At 47.9% G+C, this 18,570-nt stretch overlaps 1 protein-coding gene across 1 annotated transcript in view; it reads right to left on the bottom strand.

The window, feature by feature from the left end:
- The window catches only part of LOC145335785 (proproteinase E-like), a 110,747-nt gene that overhangs the window by 62,042 nt on the left and 30,135 nt on the right, over nucleotides 1-18,570 (bottom strand). The window contains exon 2 of the mRNA XM_080181515.1: nucleotides 9,962-10,016. Coding sequence (XP_080037641.1) covers nucleotides 9,962-10,001 — 40 coding nt within the window. The 5' untranslated portion in view covers nucleotides 10,002-10,016. The remainder of the gene's footprint in view (nucleotides 1-9,961; nucleotides 10,017-18,570) is intronic.

Raw genomic sequence — 18,570 nt, 5'->3', positions numbered from 1 at the left:
CATTGCAGTGTTAATGTAAGCTTTACTTGTGGCTAATAAATTAACTTTAAATCCAGAAAAGACTGTTAACAGAAAGCCTAAAGTTAAATTTATTAAACACAAGTAAGGCTTATTTACAGCCAGTAAAAATCGAGGTAGACACAGGAGCAGCTATTTCATTGGTACCAGGAATGGTTTACCAAGAGAAACTCCGACATATCGCCTTAAAACCCTAAAAGATAATACTAAAAACCAATGCTGGAGAAGTGGTTGTGTTGAGGGGCTGTTCCAATGTAGATATGCAGCAAAATAGACAGACTACAGACTTGTGCCTACACGTCACTTAAAGGTAATTAACCAGCCCTAATGGGGAGAATCAAACTAAACTGGGCTGAGGCGAATGAGACACCCCAGACATTCTCTCTTCCACCTACTTCCATCCGGAAAAAGATACAGAAGTCTGAGGTCACGTACCAACCAACTCAAGAACAGCGTCTTCCCTGCTGCCATCAGACTTTTAAATGGAGCTACCTCACATTAAGTTGATCTTTCTCTACACTCTATCTGTAATCCAACACTACATTCTGCACTCTCCCCTTTCCTTCTCCCCTATGTACTCTATGAACGGTATGCTTTTGTCTGTATAGCGCACAAGAAAAAATACTTTTCACTGTACGTTAATACATGTGACAATAATAAATCAAATCAAACTCCTTATCCTGAGGAAACTCTTGAGTTTATTGGAAAGAACATTCAGTTTGGGAAACTAACTTCCTTCATGCATCACTGGACAACAAGAACAAAAAGATTGTCGATCGTAAACAGTGGTAACAACAGGACCATTTCAGTCCTGAACTACCATCGACATGACTCACACTACATCTGTAATAAAACCATTACACTGAAGGGAGGTTACAAAACCAACAACACTGCATTTACACAGAGCTTTCAACGTAGCAAACCATCCCAAAGCACATTTACAACCTCAAATAAACATGTGAGTGGGTTAATAAATGCCTTCTATCTAACTGAAGGAACGTAACCTCCTTCATACCAGACTGCATCCCTTTTACAGGCTGGCTTTGGAGGATGGTTTTTGTAATTAGATGGTGATAGTTATGGGGGGGGGGAGTGAGCTACAATCAAGAGTTTTGATGCCTGTGTGGAACCTTATTTAAAAATCCACCTTCTTCCTTCGAGAAAAAGATACAAAAGTCTGAGGTCACATCCCAACTGACTCAAGAACAGCTTCTTCCCTGCTGCTGTAGGACTTTTGAATGGACTTACCTCACATAAAGTTGATCTTTCTCTAAACCCTAGCTATGACTGTAACACTACATTCTGCACCCTCTCCTTTCCTTCTCTACGAACGGCATGCTTTATCAGCATAGTGTGCAAGAAACAATACCTTTTGCTAATACTAATACATGTGATAATAATAAATCAAATCGAATCAAATCAAAAGCCTAACCCTAGATTAGCACCCCATCCACAAACATTCACTCCTTCCACCACCGACACAGTAGCAACAATGTGTAACATCTACAAGATGCACTCATTAGATCTTTCAGCAGCACCTCCTGAACCCACAGCCTCTGAAACATGAACAGACAAGTAACAGACACGTGGGACCACCATCGCCTGGGGGGTTATCTTCCAAGTCACTCATCGTCCTGACTTGGAAATATATCGGCCACTTCTTCACTGCCGCTGGGTCAAAATCCAGGAACCCCCTCCCTAACAGCACCGTGGGCGTACCTCCGCTACACGGACTGCAGCGCTTCAAGAAGGCAGTTAACCACCACTTTCTCAAGGGTATATCGGGATGGGCAATAAATAGCAGCCTAACTAGTGATGTCCACAATGCAAGAATGAAGTTTTTTTAAAAACTAACCTTTTCTCTCTCACGTATCACTCACTGACATCTCGATCACTTGATATGAAAACAATACTAATTGAAAATTCGCATTTATCAAAATAATCATTGTTTTAATCATAGAATCCCTACAGTGCAGAAGGAGGCCATTCAGCCCATCGAGTCTGTGCCAACCACAATCCCACCCAGGTTCTATCCCCGTAGCCCCACATAGCTACCCTACTAATCCCCCTGACACTAAGGGGCATTTATCATGGCCAGTCAACCTAACCCACACATCTTTGGATTGTGCGAGGAAACTGGAGCACCCGGAGGAAACTCATGCAGACACAGGGAGAATGTGCAAACTCCACACAGACAGTAACCCAAGCCGGGAATCGAACCCTGGTCCCTGGTGCCATAAAGCAGCAGTGCTAACCATTGTGCCACCATGCTGCCCCCATTTAACTGACAACTTAAAATGAATCATCATTGAGGAATCACTTTGTGTCTATTTCCAATGTTCAGTCACCTATCCCCATGCTCCTACAGGTGGTTCCCCACTGCTGTAGATAGCAAGCTGTCTGCTACAGCTGCTCAGGGACAGAAACCTTGACAGAGCTGTGCCCACAGGGCCAGGCTTCACTCAACCTTGGTTGGGGCAGTCTAGCTGGTTAAGTGGCATTAGCGAGTGCAGTGGCAGATTGGGAGCAGGAGAGAGGGTGTGTAGATTCCTCTCCCTCGGAGATTCTGTCATTCTTCCAGGGTAAACACTTCAGCAAATTACTGCGGATACTGGAATCTGAAATCACAGCAAGTCTGGCAGTATCTGTGGATAGAGAATAGAGTCAATGTTTTGAGTCTGTTGACTTTATTCTCTCTCCACAGATGCCGTCAAACCTGCTGCAATTTTCCAGCCTTTTCTGTTTTTGTTTCAGACACCTCATCAATCCTGGCAATCTATTGGATTGGTGGATTGCTCTGATATTCTGGAAGCCCTTTTCAAAATTAGCAGACAAAGTCATGTTAACAGGAGCATCTTTTCTGAGGCGGTTGTTAGTGATACAATGGAAGCTGTGATTAGACACAGTGGTGGGATTTTCCAGCTGCGCTCACCCCAAGACTGGAAAACCGCTTCCGAGGTCAACAGACCTTTTCATGGTCTGTATCCCGCTCTGCTACGATTCCCGGGGTGGGCGGGATGGGAAGATTCTGCCAGTATAGCTACAAATCCAGCAGTCCTCATACTGGTAACAATTGGGTGGGATTTTACAGACTCACTCATCCCGAAACCTGCCTAAGGTCTACGGACCTTTCCATGTTTCACCCCTCGCCCACTCCGATTCCTGTGGTGGGCAGGATGATAAAATTCCGTCCAATATCTCATGAGATAGAAGCCCTCTTCCCTACACCATTCTTCCAACCAGGACATCCCTTTCTTGCTTTGTTTTTTTCACATTTGCCAATCAGAAAACAGCACATCTACTAATCCCAAAATGACTACCTGTGAAGTCTTGCCTTTTGATTTAACTCCAAGTGCCTGCTATCTGCGGGACACTCTCCCTGTTCCTTCCATGTCATTGGGATGTGGGCTGTGATGCCTATTTCTTTACCCTCACTTTCCAAATTCCCTTCCAGCCACTTTGAGGTTTCCCTTGTCCTGCTACTAAATGGGAAACATTCCCTGGGTCTCTCGACATTGAAGACAATATCCGCTGTCCTTGGTATGAAATCATATAGAGATCTTGTGGTTCAGTGGTAGTTTCTGTACCTGAGTTTGAATCCCACTTGTTAACCAGCGCATTAAACATTTAGATCAACTCCTCAAACCCCACCACTCCTTCCTCTGATCTGATTATCACAATGTTGTTTAAATAATCTTTACCTCCTTCTGGGTTATTGCTAACATTTCCTATCCTTTGTCTATGAACATTTTAAGAAAACTGCATTCAACAATCCCATAGAATCCCTACAATGCAATGGCCATTCAGCCCGTTAAGTCTGCACTGACTCTCTGAAAGTGCATCTTACCCTGGCCCACTCCCTAGCTCTGTAACTTCCCCCATTCTCCATGGATAATCCATCCAACCTACACATATTTGGACACTAAGGAGCAATTTTAGCATGGCTAATCCACCTAAAACGCATATCTTTGGATTGTGGGAGGAAACCGGAGCACCCAGAGGCAGCCCACGCAGACAATGTGCAAACTCCACACCAACAGTGACCCAAAGCCGGGTATCGACCCTGGGTACCTTGTGCTAAAAGGCAGCACTGCTAACCACTGTGCCACTGTACCACCCAAGGCAGAGGTACAATGCAGGGATAGATAAGTAAAACTCACGAGACAGTCACCCTCCGATCTTTTTATAGGATGATTTCGATGTCGATGAATAGCTTGTGTTGGGTGTGTGGTATGATATCAGGATACCGGTGTGAATGTGCAGATATGGCTTGTTACAAGTCAAGCTACCAACAGGCGGAAAGGTAAACTGAACCTGTACTGTAGAACATGTCACAAACATGCTTTTAACTACTTAACAACAGAACAACAATGTGTGGTGTGGTCAATAGAGAGTTTAAAGTTTATTTATTAGAGTCACAAGTAGGCTTACATTAACACTGCAATGAAGTTACTGTCAAAATCCCCTCATCGCCACCCTCCGGCGCCTGTTTGGATACACTGAGGGAGAGTTTAGCACGGCCAATGCACCCTAACCAGCACACTTTTCAGACTGTGGGAGGAAACCGGAGCACCTGGAGGAAACCCACTCAGACATGGGGAGAATGTGCAGACTCCACGCAGACAGAGACACAAGCCAGGGATCGAACCCTGGGTCCCTGGTGCTGTGAGGCAGCAATGCTAACACTGTGCCACGCTGGCACCTGTATGCTGTAGACAAATTGGCTGCCAAGTGCCCTATACTACCGAAAATGCTGGAAAACCTCAGTAGATCTGGCAGCACCTCTGGAGAGGGAATTGAGACAACGCTCCGAGTCTGGATACCCCTTCATCACAGCAGACTCGAAACATTGGCTCTATTCCCTCCCCACAGATGCTGTCAGAACTGCTGAGATTTTCCAGCATTTTCTGCTTTTGTTTCAGATTCCAGCATCCTCAGTGTTTCACTTTTGCCCCATACAGTGCCTATATTTCAAAAATACTTTATTGGTTACAAGCACGTTGAGGCATCTTGTTGTCGTGCAAGGCGCAAGATAAATGTAAATCTTTCTTTCTTTTTATAGGATTGAACACATTAGCACTGGTCAGAGGCAGTATAATTAACTTAAGGAGGGATCTTGAATCACGGAACAAAGAGGCTGAATATGCTACGATTATCAGGAGCTTGGAGCTAAAATTAAAAGGCAAGATCTCACAGACGGTAATTTTGGGATTACTCGCTGCGTTAGGGATCTTGAATATGGATTAAGAAAATTGAGGGAGAATAAGTGAGAAAGAGAGTCGAATAGAGAGATGGAGATTCTGTTAATCCCACACACCACACTGTGTGTGATTTGAAGTATTTACGACATACCAACAGTTCAGAGAGACAGCCGTCACTGAGGTGGTCTGTGGGTGAGGAGTGCCAATGCAAGCCCATAGTCATCATACAGAATGGAACAGCTTCAATACTGACTTTTGGCAGCAGCTCCAGGATTAATGTTGGTGATTTGAATAATTTCATTCTTATTTTACCATGGTCAGTTATCTAACTGAGAAGTTCAGGAGATGGGCTGATACTTTAAAATTGCTGGATTAGTGAGGGGTCGCTTGTGAACGGTTAGTATGGATATTCTCTCTTCAGGCTGGAGAGATTATGAGAAGTGGTTGTCTCGATAACTTTATAAAATCTTGAGAAATTAATAGGCTATTACACAAATGTCTCCCTCTCTCCCTCACACATTCTCACTCTTTCTAGATCTTCCTAGATCTCGAGATCTCCCTCTAGATCTGTCTCTAAATCTCTTTCTCTCTCTAGCTCTCCCTTTAAATCTCCATTTCACTCACTTTCTCAATCTCTTGTTCTCTAGGTCTCCAGATTTTTCCCTCTCGATCTCCATCTCACTCTGTCTCTCTCTCAATCTCTCTCTCTCGATCTCTCCCTCTCTATCTCTCTATCTCTCTAGATCTCCAGATCTCTCCCTCTCGATCTCCATCCCTCTCTCTCTCTCGATCCCTCTCTCTCTCTCTCTCTCTCCAGATCTCTCACTCTCTCTTTCTCTCATCCTCCTCATTAAGAAAATGTCTAACGTAGCCTGCCAGCAGTTTTCTCTGCCAACAACATGACGTCAGCACAGCTTCCAGTACAAGACGTTCCAAAGCCTGGTCAAGTGGGATCTCATTTCCCACATCTAAACCCACTGTCTGATTAAGGATAATATGATGTTCTGGGAAGAGGTCAACCGCAGGATGATTGGGATTAGGGAAGCAGAAATGGAAAGTCCTTTGGTAATTAGACAGCTGAAGAAATGATTGGTGTGGGACTCCCACTGGCCCCGAAGATATAAATTCAATAAGCCAGCAGCCAAGGGGCAAGAGACGCTGAATAAGAGAGAGCGCGTTGAGATGAGTCCGTGCTGGGTCAGTTTAACACCATGGTTACTGGGAGCAGCCACCAGCAGCTGTCCTCGGAGCTGCTTGTGGTCTCTGTCCTCTTCACTGGAGTGGGGGTGTAATCTGTGACATCCAGACCAAATTCAACACACATCATTGTCCACATTCCATATACCACTGCCCACACCACAGCCCACTGCCCACACCACTGCCCACTGCCCACACCACTGCCTACTGCCCACACCACAGCCCACTGCCCACACCACTGCCCACTGCCCACACCACAGCCCACTGCCCACACCACAGCCCACTGCCCACACCGCTGCCCACTGCCCAAACCACTGCCCGCTGCCCACACCACAGCCCACTGCCCACACCACTGCCCACTGCCCACACCACTGCCCGCTGCCCACACCACAGCCCACTGCCCACACCACAGCCCACTGCCCACACCGCTGCCCACTGCCCACACCACTGCCCACTGCCCACACCACTGCTCGCTGCCCACACCACAGCCCACTGCCCACACCACAGCCCACTGCCCACACCACTGCCCACTGCCCACACCACTGTCTACTGCCCACACCACTGCCCACTGCCCACACCACTGCCCACTGCCCACACCGCTGCCCACTGCCCACTGCCCACACCACTGTCTACTGCCCACACCACTGCCCGCTGCCCACACCACTGCCCACTGCCCACACCACAGCCCGCTGCCCACGCCGCTGCCCACTGCCCACACCACTGCCCACTGCCCACACCACTGTCTACTGCCCACACCACAGCCCGCTGCCCACACCACAGCCCACTGCCCACACCACAGCCCACTGCCCACACCACAGCCCGCTGCCCACACCACTGCCCACTGCCCACACCACTGCCCACACCACAGCCCACTGCCCACACCACTGTCTACTGCCCACACCACAGCCCACTGCCCACACCACTGCCCACTGCCCACACCACAGCCCACTGCCCACACCACTGCCCATTGCCCACACTACTGCCCACTGCCCACACCACAGCCCACTGCCCACACCACAGCCCACTGCCCACACCACTGTCTACTGTCCACACCACAGCCCGCTGCCCACACCACAGCCCGCTGCCCACACCACTGACCACTGCCCACACCACTGTCTACTGCCCACACCACAGCCCACTGCCCACACCACAGCCCGCTGCCCACACCACAGCCCGCTGCCCACACCACTGACCACTGCCCACACCACAGCCCGCTGCCCACACCACAGCCCACTGTCCACACCACAGCCCACTGCCCACACCACTGTCTACTGCCCACACCACTGACCACTGCCCACACCACAGCCCGCTGCCCACACCACAGCCCACTGCCCACACCACAGCCCGCTGCCCACACCACTGACCACTGCCCACACCACAGCCCGCTGCCCACACCACAGCCCACTGCCCACACCACAGCCCGCTGCCCACACCACAGCCCACTGCCCACACCACAGCCCACTGCCCACACCACAGCCCGCTGCCCACACCACAGCCCACTGTCCACACCACTGACCACTGCCCACACCACAGCCCACTGCCCACACCACTGACCACTGCCCACACAACTGCCACAGTCCACTGCCCACACCACTGCTCACTGCCCACATTATTGCCCACTACCCACACCACTGACCACTGCCCACACCACTGTCCAGACCACTGCCCACACCTCAACCGAATGGTTTGCAGAGTGGGACAGAATGGGTCAGGTACAGGGGGAAATAAGAGTCAAATAGAAAGCAGTGTTTGTTAAATGCTCTAAATATTGTTTTGAATAAACTTCCCAACTCAGAGCGAATGCTGAGCAATTTGAGAACAAAGAATGTCTACAACCAGTAGCTACTCCCAGTTGATGGTCTGAGCTGCTACACTGAAATTGCCCAGGCCACAAGGTTAAAGATGGTGTGTAAGTAATTCTGTGCCAGTTGGAAGACCAAAGCAAACATCATCAGCCCTCATTCTCTGCATATGAATGTTTCCTCCGTCACCCACTTGAAGCTTACTGCTTGGCAATCTTACTGGACCTCAGCATCTCATTCAATCCCAGCACTTAATCAACCACCATTGACTCCGTCTACACTTCCCGCTGTCTCGGAAAAGCAGCCAGTATATTTAAGGATCCCACGCACCCTGGACATTTCCTCTTCCACCTTCTTCCATTGGGAAAAAGATACAAAAGTCTGAGGTCACGTATCAACCGACTCAAGAACAGCTTCTTCCCTGCTGCCATCAGACGTTTGAATGGACCTACCTTGTATTAAGTTGATCTTTCTCTACACCCTAGCCAAGACTGTAACACTGCATTCTGCACCCTCTCCTTCCCTTCTCCCCTATGTACTCCATGAACAGTATGCTTTGTCAGTATAGTGCACAAGAAACAATACTTCACACTGTATCCCAGTACACATGACAATAATAAATCAAATCAAATCAATTCAGCATCTTATTGAATCTCAATCCCATGTGGAACATAACATATTGGGACAAATGGCTTCTCCCTGTGTGAATTCTATGTCACAGAGCAAGTACAAGAGAGGGACCAATTGGATAGCTCTTTCAAGATAGAGCTAGCACAGGCACAGTGGGCTGAATGGTCTAGGAATAAAGTCAATCTCAGTGTCTGCAGTCAGATTGGGCATTTTCGTAGCACGGTGGCACAGTGGTTAGCACTGCTGCCTCACAGCTCCAGGGATCCGAGTTCAATTCCCAGCTTGAGCGACTGCCTGTGTGGAGCCTGCATGTTCTCTCCGTTTCTGCATGGGTTTCCTCCAGGTGCTCCTGTTTCCTCCCACACTCCAAAGATGTGCGGATTAGGTGCATTGGCCATGCTAAATTGCCTCTTAGTGTCCTGGGGTGCGTAGGTTAGAGAGATTAGCAGGGTAAATACGTGCAGTTGCGGAGATAGAGCCTAGGTGGGATTACAGTCAGTGCAGACTTGATGGGCTGAATGGCCTCTTTCTGCACTGTATAATTCTATGATTCCATGATCTCCAAACATTAGGTGACAACCATTCACACTGCAGTATAGGCATTAGGGATCATAGAACGCTACAGTGCAGAAAAAGGCCATTCGGCCCATCGAGGCTGCACTAATCACAATCCCACCCAGGCCCTATCCCATAACCCTATGCATTTACCCTTGCTGGTCCCCTGACATTAAGGGGTAATTTAGCATGGTCAATCCATGCACATCTTTAGACTGTGAGAGAAAGCCGGAGCACCCGGAGGAAACCCACGCAGACACGGGGAGAACATGCATACTCCACACAGGGAGTGACCCGAGCCGGGAATAGAACCCAGGTCCCTGGCGCTGTGAGGCAGCAGTGCTAACCACTGTGCCACCGTGCCGCCCCACTGATCCATCTTTTGCTTTGTATATAATTCCATGCATAAAGTTAACATCTTCTGTGCAGGGACCATAGTAATGGTAAGTCACTGGGAGCATTTTCTCACTGTAACAAAATACGATTTTAACATTCCATGGCTATTTATTATTGAGATATGAGGCAGACAGGAAACGCGAGGTACGGGCTAGAACTTACTGCTGGCCATCAGGAGAAAGGTGAGTAGAAGCTCCCTCATCTTCCGTCAGTAGAACTGTAAAAACAGAAGGATTATGTTGACTCATTCGGGTTCATTGATCTCCATCACATTCTGCTACCTGACAGTGAAACTCACAGGGCACAGTGCTGAACTACACCTGTACATTGGCACTTACAGCCTGGCTACTGTACTAGCCATCGTACAAGCGCCTGATAGGGGTGGGTACTGTGGGCTCTCGTTCCTGATGGGATGTTGAAGCTGCCAACATCAATCGGAAGTCATTACAGCCTGATTAATGAAGGAGGAACGTTAGCCGTGGCTCAGTTGGTAGCGTTTGTGCCGTTGAGGCAGATAGTTGCGCATTCAAGGACCACGTCAGTCCGTGTTGTACTGTTGGAGGTGGGTTCCCCCGCCCCCTGTTGGGTGAGGCTTTAAACCTTGTCTGCTCTCTCTAAGATGGGTGCCAAGGAACCCGCTTCACCAACACTGGAGAGCTATCTCCAGCGACTTTGCGCCAGCGGGGTTCTCCAGTCCCGCTGCGGTGAGCGGAGATTTAGCTGAGCGCCAACGTCTCCATCCTCACTTGTGGTGGGGGCAAGAACAGCTGGAGAATTCCGGCCTCGATCAATATTAATCCACCACCAAAACCGATTGTGTGATTTAGAACAAAGAACAACACAGCCCGGGAAACAGGCCCTTCGGCCCAACGAGCCCGCGCCGCCATTTTAACATTGTCAGTGCCCCCTTCTACCTATGACCTTTGTCTACGCCTCTATTGGACTCCACAATAAAGGAATTATAACCAGGTTGAGGGAAGACTAATTTAGGGACAATTTGTTACACCAATCAGCCTAAGAGCACGTTTTTGGGGTGTGAGAGGAAACCGGAGCACCCAGAGAAAACCCACGCAATCATGGGGAGAATGTGCAAACTCCCACAGACACTGATCCAAATCCACGTATCTACACAGCAAACAGTGACAGTCACTGAGCTGTTGTGTTGCCCAAGCACAGAAATGAAGCAAGTGAGCCATGAAATATGTTGGAAGGTTGATTCCCAGGGACGTCCCAAGGCTCTTGATCTTTATTTAGAAAAGTGTCCTGTATCCCTCCATCTCTAGTCCGCTCATGTGCCTGTCTAAGTAAGCCTTAAACAACCCTAGCGTGCCTGCCTCCACCACCCTACTTGACATGTCTGTAATAATGATAATTGGGTTCAGGGGTAAAGGAATAAAATTCCCTATAAATGATCTTAATATGTATTCGTGAAGCAGGAAAAACAAAACTGATGTGGCCCGAACCACAGCAAAAGGTGCAATATTTTGGGATGTTAACAATTAGAATCATAGAACCCCTACAGTGCAGAAGGAGGCCATTCAGCCCATTGAACATGCACACCAGCCCTCTCCCTGTAACCCCATGTATGTAACCTGCTAGACCTCTGACACTAAGGGGCAATCTAACATGGCCAATCCACCTAACGTGCACATCTTTGGAGCGCGGGAGGAAACCGGAGCACCCAGAGGAAACTCACACAGACACGGGGAGACTGTGCAAACCCCACATAGTCACCCAAGGCTGGGTTCCTGGTGCTGTAATGTTGCAGTGCTAACCACTGTGCCACCTAAGATTTTGACCCGGGTTTTAAGGGAGGGGTGTCCGTACTGTTTGTTGCAAAGCAAAAGGAAGACTTGGATTATAGGAACATGGAAATTAGGAGCAGGAATACTTAGCACACCATTAAGTTGATCTTTCCCTACACCCTAGCTATGACTGTAACACTATTCTGCACCCTCTCCTTTCCTTCTCCCCTATGTACTTATGAACAGTGTGCTTTGTCTATATAGCACGCAAGAAACAATACTTTTCAATGTACATGTGACAACAATAAATCAAATCAAAATGAAAGACAGTCTTAATCAGAGATCTGGTTCAATGTTAAGTCTATTCTGATATTTGGTCTTCAATGCAACAAGCCCTAAAAATCCACTTTCACAAAAGTAGGTTGTAGGGAAAGGCATCAGTAACTTCACTGCCTTATCGCTGTTCTGGATATTCCGAAGCAACGTTAAGCCAAAAGTTGGTCAGGTAGTTTGGAGAAAATTTCAGCATTAAAGCATTTCCACAGACAGTTCCAGAAATCTATGTATTTATTAGTGCCACAAGTAGGCTTACATTAACACTGTAATGAAGTTACTGCGAAAATCTCCCAGTTGCCACACTCTGTCGCCTGTTCGGGTACACTGAGGGAGAATTTAGCATGGCCAATGTACCTAACCAGCACATCTTTCAGACTGTGGGAGGAAACCGGAGGAAACCCACGCAGACTCGAGGAGAATGTCATCGTTAAGGCTTGCAAAAGGATTTCGTAACACTTGAACTTTGGGTTGGGAACACAACTCAATTCATTAAACTGGTTGTCTGGTGCTGCAGCGAATCTCTGCACACCTCCCATCCATGTAGATATAGCTCTGAAACTAAAGGGATTAAGGGACATGGGGGGAAAGGGGGAAATGAGGATATTGAACTGGATAATCAGCCATGATCAAAATGCATGGCAGAGCAGGCTCGAAGGGCCAAATGGCCTACTCCTGCTTTTAGTTTCTATGTTTCTATTTAACATTCATTCCTTGTGAAGCAGATGGCAGGGGTTCAATTTGACGGTGCCCCCTTAGACTCTGTGAGACAGCCAGCACTGGCACTACAGAGCAGCTCAGTGCTGGAGCCAGCAGAACCTCCTCCACGTGTGAGAAGACAGGGGCAGGGCTTTGTATCCCCTCCTGTGGAACCAGCTGAGTGTGTGGATAAGCAACGTCATGAGATCTGGGTATGATGGCACTGTCGAGGCCAATCTCACTCTGTTATCTCTCATAATACTTGTCATATTTATAGAGTTGAAGGCTTCCCTATCTATTCTGCTTCTCTTCTTCAGGGACTGAACCTTTGAGATGTTCTCATTGTCACACAGCACCGAGTACGCTGAATACTTTTCCAACTTCATTTTCAACTCCCTATATTAGGTACACATCATTGAATCACTGTTCCTGACAGACCCCCTGCAGTACTATCACAGGATGGGAACAACTGTTCTATATCAATGTTCTTGGATATAATGGAATACAGGTTTAAAATTGGAAAGTTGATGTGAAACCTGGCAATACCATATATAGTGAGCTAGACAGTAGCAGACTGGGAGGGGTCTGGGGGGTGGGCGATAGCCCAGTGGTAATATCACTAGATTATTAATCCAGAAACTCAGCTCATGTTCTGGGGACCCCAGTTCAAATCCCACCACAGCAGATGGTGGAATTTGAATTCAATTTAAAAAAAAATCTGGAATTAAAAATCTACCGATGACCATGAAACCATTGTCGGAAAATCCCATCTGGTTGACTAATGCCCTTTAGGGAAGGAAGTCTGCCATCCTTACCCGGTCTGGCCTACATGTGACTCCAGAGTCACAGCAGTGTGGCTGACTCTCAACTGCCCTCCAAGGGCAACTAGAGATGGGCAATAAATGCTGGCCCAGCCAGCGATGCCCACGTCCCATGAATGAATAAGAAAAAACTGAATCAGAAGAATTCAGGAGGACAGTGTCTGATGAAGTGGGCACACGGGGCTGTTGTGATTAAATTGTGTAAGTGTGAGGATGTGAAACAACAAGGAGAGGCAGTATGTCCGTCTTGGGGGGCAGTGCATGCGCAGAGAGATTCGGGGCAACATATTTGGACCTCAAACGATGATGAGACAGAGTACAGGAATGAGATAGGGACTTCTGGTGAGCTGGGGGTGACGACAGTAATCTCTTCCTCAATGTCAACAACACAAAGGAGATTGTCATCGACTTCATGGAGCATACTGGAGAACATGCCCCTGTCTACATCAACAGGGACAAAGTAGAAAGGGTTAAAAATTTCAGGTATCCAGATCACCAACAACCTATCCTGTTCCCCCCGTGCTGACACTATAGTTAAGAAAGCCCCACCAACGCCTCTACTTTCTCAGAAGACTAAGGAAATTTGGCGTGTCAGCTTCAACTCTCACCAACTTTTACAGATGCACCACAGAAAGTATTCTTTCTGCTGGTATCACAGCTTGGTATGGGCTCCTGCTCTGCCCAAGACCACAAGGAACTACAAAGGGTCATGAATGAAGCCCAATCCATCACTTAAACCAGCCTCCCATCCATTGACTCTGTCTACACTTACCGCTGCCTTGGAAAAGCAGCCAGCATAAGTAAGGACCCACACATCACAGACATTCTCCCTTCCACCTTCTTCCGTCCGGGAAAAGATACAAAAGTCTGAGGTCACGTACCAACTGACTCAAGAACAGCTTCTTCCCTGCTGCCGTCGGACTTTTGAATGGGCCTCACATTGAGTTGCTCTTTCTCTACACCCTGGCTATGACTGTAACACTACATTCTGCACTCTCTCGTCTCCTTCTCTATGAATGATATGCTTTGTCTGTATAGCACAAGAAACAATACTTTTCACTGTATACTGATAGAAGAGACAATAATAAATCAAATCACATCAAAATCACAAATCCATGAAGATGATGAGACAAAAGGCGGGGAATTATAGGCCGATTAGTTTAACGTCTGTTGTAGGTAAAATGTTAGAATCCGTCATCAAGGAGGAAATAGCGAGGCATCTTGAGAGGAATTGCTTGATAGAGCAGACGCAGCACGGTTTCGTTAAAGGAAAGTCGTGTCTGACAAATTTACTGAAGTTCTATGAGGATGTGTCTAGGGCGGTGGATAGAGGAGAGCCGGTGGATGTGGTCTTTCTTGATTTTCAGAAGGCGTTTGACAAGAGGTTATTGCAGAAGGTAAGGGGGCATGGAGTTGGGGGTAGGGTGTTAGTGTGGATAGAGGAAATAGGAGGCAGAGAGTGGGGGTTAATGGGTGCTATTCGGATTGGCGGTTGGTGACTAGTGGAGTGCCCCAGGGGTTGGTGCTGGGGCCTCAGCTATTTACCATTTACATAGATGACCTGGAGGAGGGAACCGAGTGTAGGGTGTCGAAATTTGCTGATGACACCAAGATTGGTGGAACGGCAAATTGCGCGGAGGGTGTGGAGAGTCTGCAGAAGGATCTAGATAGGCTGGGCGAATGGGCCAGGAACTGGCAAATGGAATTTAATGTTGGTAAGTGCGAGGTGGTCCACTTTGGTAGGAATAATGGTAGGAAGGACTATTACTTACGGGGCGAAAAACTGCAGCAGGCGACGGTGCAGAGGGACCTCGGGGTCCTTGTGCATGAGTCTCAAAAACCCAGCCTGCAGGTACAGCAGGTGGTCAGGAAGGCGAATGGGATGCTGGCCTTCATAGCGAGGGGGATTGAATATAAAAGTAGGGAGGTCTTGCTGCGGCTGTATAGGGCATTGGTGAGGCCGCAGCTAGAGTACTGCGTGCAGTTTTGGTCGCCGCACTTGCGCAAGGATATTTTGGCCTTGGAGGGAGTGCAGAGGAGGTTTACTAGGCTGATTCCGGAGTAAGTTTGCAGCTGATACAAAGATTTGTAGAGGGACAGGTAGTATTGAGGAAGTGGGAGAGCTGCAGAAGGACTTGAACAGGTTAGGAGAGTGGGCAAAGAAGTGGCAGATGGAATACAATGTGGAAAAGTGTGAGGTTATGAACTTTGGAAGGAGGAATAGATGCACAGACTATTTTCTAAATGGGAAAATATGTAGGAAATCAGAAGGACATAGGGACTTGGGAGTCATTATTCAAGATTCTCTTGAGGTGAATGTGCAGGTTCAGTCGGCAGTTAGGAAGGCAAATGCAATGTTAGCACTCATGTCGAGAGGGCTAGAATACAAGAGCAGGGATGTACTTCTAAGATTGTATAAGGATCTGGTCAGCCCCCATGTGGAGTATTGTGAGCAATTTTGGACCCCATATCAAAGGAAGGATGTGCTGGCCCTGGAAAGGGTCCAGAGGAGGTTCACAAGAATGATCCCTGGAATGAAGAATTTGTCGAATGAGGAACACTTGAGGACTCTGCATCTGTACTCACTGGGAGTTTAGAAATCTCTATTTTAAAAGATCATCCCTTTTGCCTGAAGTTGTGGCTTCTGGTTCTAGTTTTTCCTACTAGTGGGAACATCCTCTCCATGTCCATTCTATCCAGACCTTCCAATATCCTGTAAGTTTCAATAAGATTTCCCTACCCACCACCACCCCCATCCTTCTATCATAGAATCAGAGAACCCTACAGTGCAGAAAGAGGCCATTCGGCCTATCGAGTCTGCACCGAACACAATCCCACCCAGGCCCTACCCCCATATCCCTACATATTTGCCCTCTAATCCCTCTAACCTACACATCTCAGGACTCTAAGGGGCAATTTTTAGCACGGCCAATCAACCTAACCCTCATATCTTTGGACTGTGGGAGGAAACCAGAGCACCTGGAGGAAACCCACGCAGACATGGGGAGAACACGCACACTCCACACAGACAGTGACCCGAGCCGGGGATCGAACCCAGGTCCCTGGAGCTGTGAGGCAGCAGTGCTAACCCACTGTGCTACCGTGCCGCCCAATCATCCCAAATGTAGTGGTTTATCTCGACGATGTTTTAATGACAGGAGCAACACCTGAAACAACTTGGAGGCAGTTTTGAAGTGATTTAAAGAGACAGGAGTTAGACTGAAACAGGAGAAACGCACTTTCCCAGCGGACCCAGTTACCTCTTTAGGTTTTGGGGTGGATAAAAGGGATTTGCATCCTTTGGAAGACAAAATAAAAGGCTCCACAACCTTCTGTGAATTAAAACCATTTCTCGGAATTGTTTGGTAAATTTCTACAAAGCGCGAGGCCCACTCCAGCAACTGTTAAAGAAACATTGGAAGTGGGGAGAAGACCAGAAGGAGGCATTCACAAAAATCAAACAGGCCCTGCACTCATCGGCATTATTGGTGCTCCACGATCCAACTAAACCCTTGTCAGTGACGTGTGAGGCATCACCGCTGGGAATGGGAGCAGTTGTGACCCACAGAATGCTCGATGGAGCGGAAAGGCCAACTGCCTTTGCCTCAAGGGCATTGTCAGATACAGAAAATAAATATTCCCAAGACAAGGAAAGCCTGGCGGTAACATATGCAAGTTACAAAGCTCCGTTAGTACATTTCTGATTGGCACTTTACAACTATTTCAGACCACGGGCCATTGCTGGGCTTGTTCAGAGAAGACAAGCCAGGGTTACACTGATAGCTTCGGCAGGAGCGCAGAGGTGGCCTCTCGAAATTGGCCGCGCACAAATACGCTTTACAGCATCACTCACGGACACGGATATCTAATGCACACGCGCTCAGTTTGTTGCCCTCGCCACGGACAGTGGCATCACTGCTGGTTCCACAAGAGATAGTGCTGGCACTGCGTATGATAGAGATTTTGCCAGTCTCAGTGAAATATGTCAGGATGTGGACAGAAAGAGACTCAGCATTGCAAGGGTGCAGATAGGTGGGGTGGGATTTTCCAGCCTCTCTCGATCCGAGATCGGGAAATCCCACCCCAGGTCAATGGACCTTCCCGCTGTCTGCCCCTCACCCTGTTCCGATTCCTGCGGCAGGTAGGATGGTAGAACTCCGACGCTGGAGTCAGAACTGTTAATGCCCTCCCAACAACGGAGGATGGAGTTAACTAGTGAAGATGGGGTGTTGTTGTGGGGGAAGGGTGGGGCTAGGGCTGTAACCCTGTCCAAAGAGAGACAGGAAGAACTGCGCAACTCACACCCGCATCAAAGTAGCCAGAAGTTTCAAGTTTGAAGTTAAAGTGTATCTATTAGTGTCACATGTAGGCTTACATTAACACTGCAACAAAGTTACTGTGAAAATCCTCTAGCCATCACAATCTGGTGCCTGTTCGGGTACACTGAGGGAGGATTTAGCACAGCCAATCCACCTAACCAGCACATCTTTCAGACTGTGGGAGGAAACCTGAGCACCCGGAGAAAACCCACGCAGACATGGGGAGAATGTGCAACTTCCGCACAGATAGTAAACCAAGCCAGGAATCAAACCTGCTTCCCTGGTGCCGTGAGGCAGCCATGCTAACCACTGTGCCACCCATTAGAAATTAGGAAGAGACACAGTCACAAATACATTCGCCAGCTGCATGGGCCCCTCACAACCCTTGGCCAAGCTACCCTCCCATAGTCCCTTGGCATTAACCCCCAGAAGTAGTCCCCATTTTAGGAGTAGGTAATCTGGTAATAATTCAAAAGTTTTATTTAAATATACTTAAACCCTTTGTCATTTTTAATGGAATGGTGCTGTTGATGATTCTCATATTGGACACACACACACACACACACACACACACACACACACACACACACACACACACACACACACACACACACACACACACTCATACTCCCGGCTCTCTCTCTCACACACAGACACACTCACCTGTCTTTCGCAAACATACAGTCACACTCGCATCTCTCTCCCAACCACACATTCACACTTGCATCTCTCTCTCACACACACACAAACACACACACATACACACACCTCCTGTCTCTCTCAAACACACACACTCGCATTTCTCTCCTAAACACACACACACACACTCGCATCTCTCAAATACATACTCACAC

The sequence above is a fragment of the Carcharhinus amblyrhynchos genome, unplaced genomic scaffold (genome assembly GCF_965287045.1).
Source record: "Carcharhinus amblyrhynchos unplaced genomic scaffold, sCarAmb.v2.hapA scaffold_41, whole genome shotgun sequence".
Lineage (NCBI taxonomy): Eukaryota > Metazoa > Chordata > Chondrichthyes > Carcharhiniformes > Carcharhinidae > Carcharhinus > Carcharhinus amblyrhynchos.
Note: the sequence above shows the minus strand (reverse complement) of the source record. Positions and strands in the feature narration are given on the sequence as shown.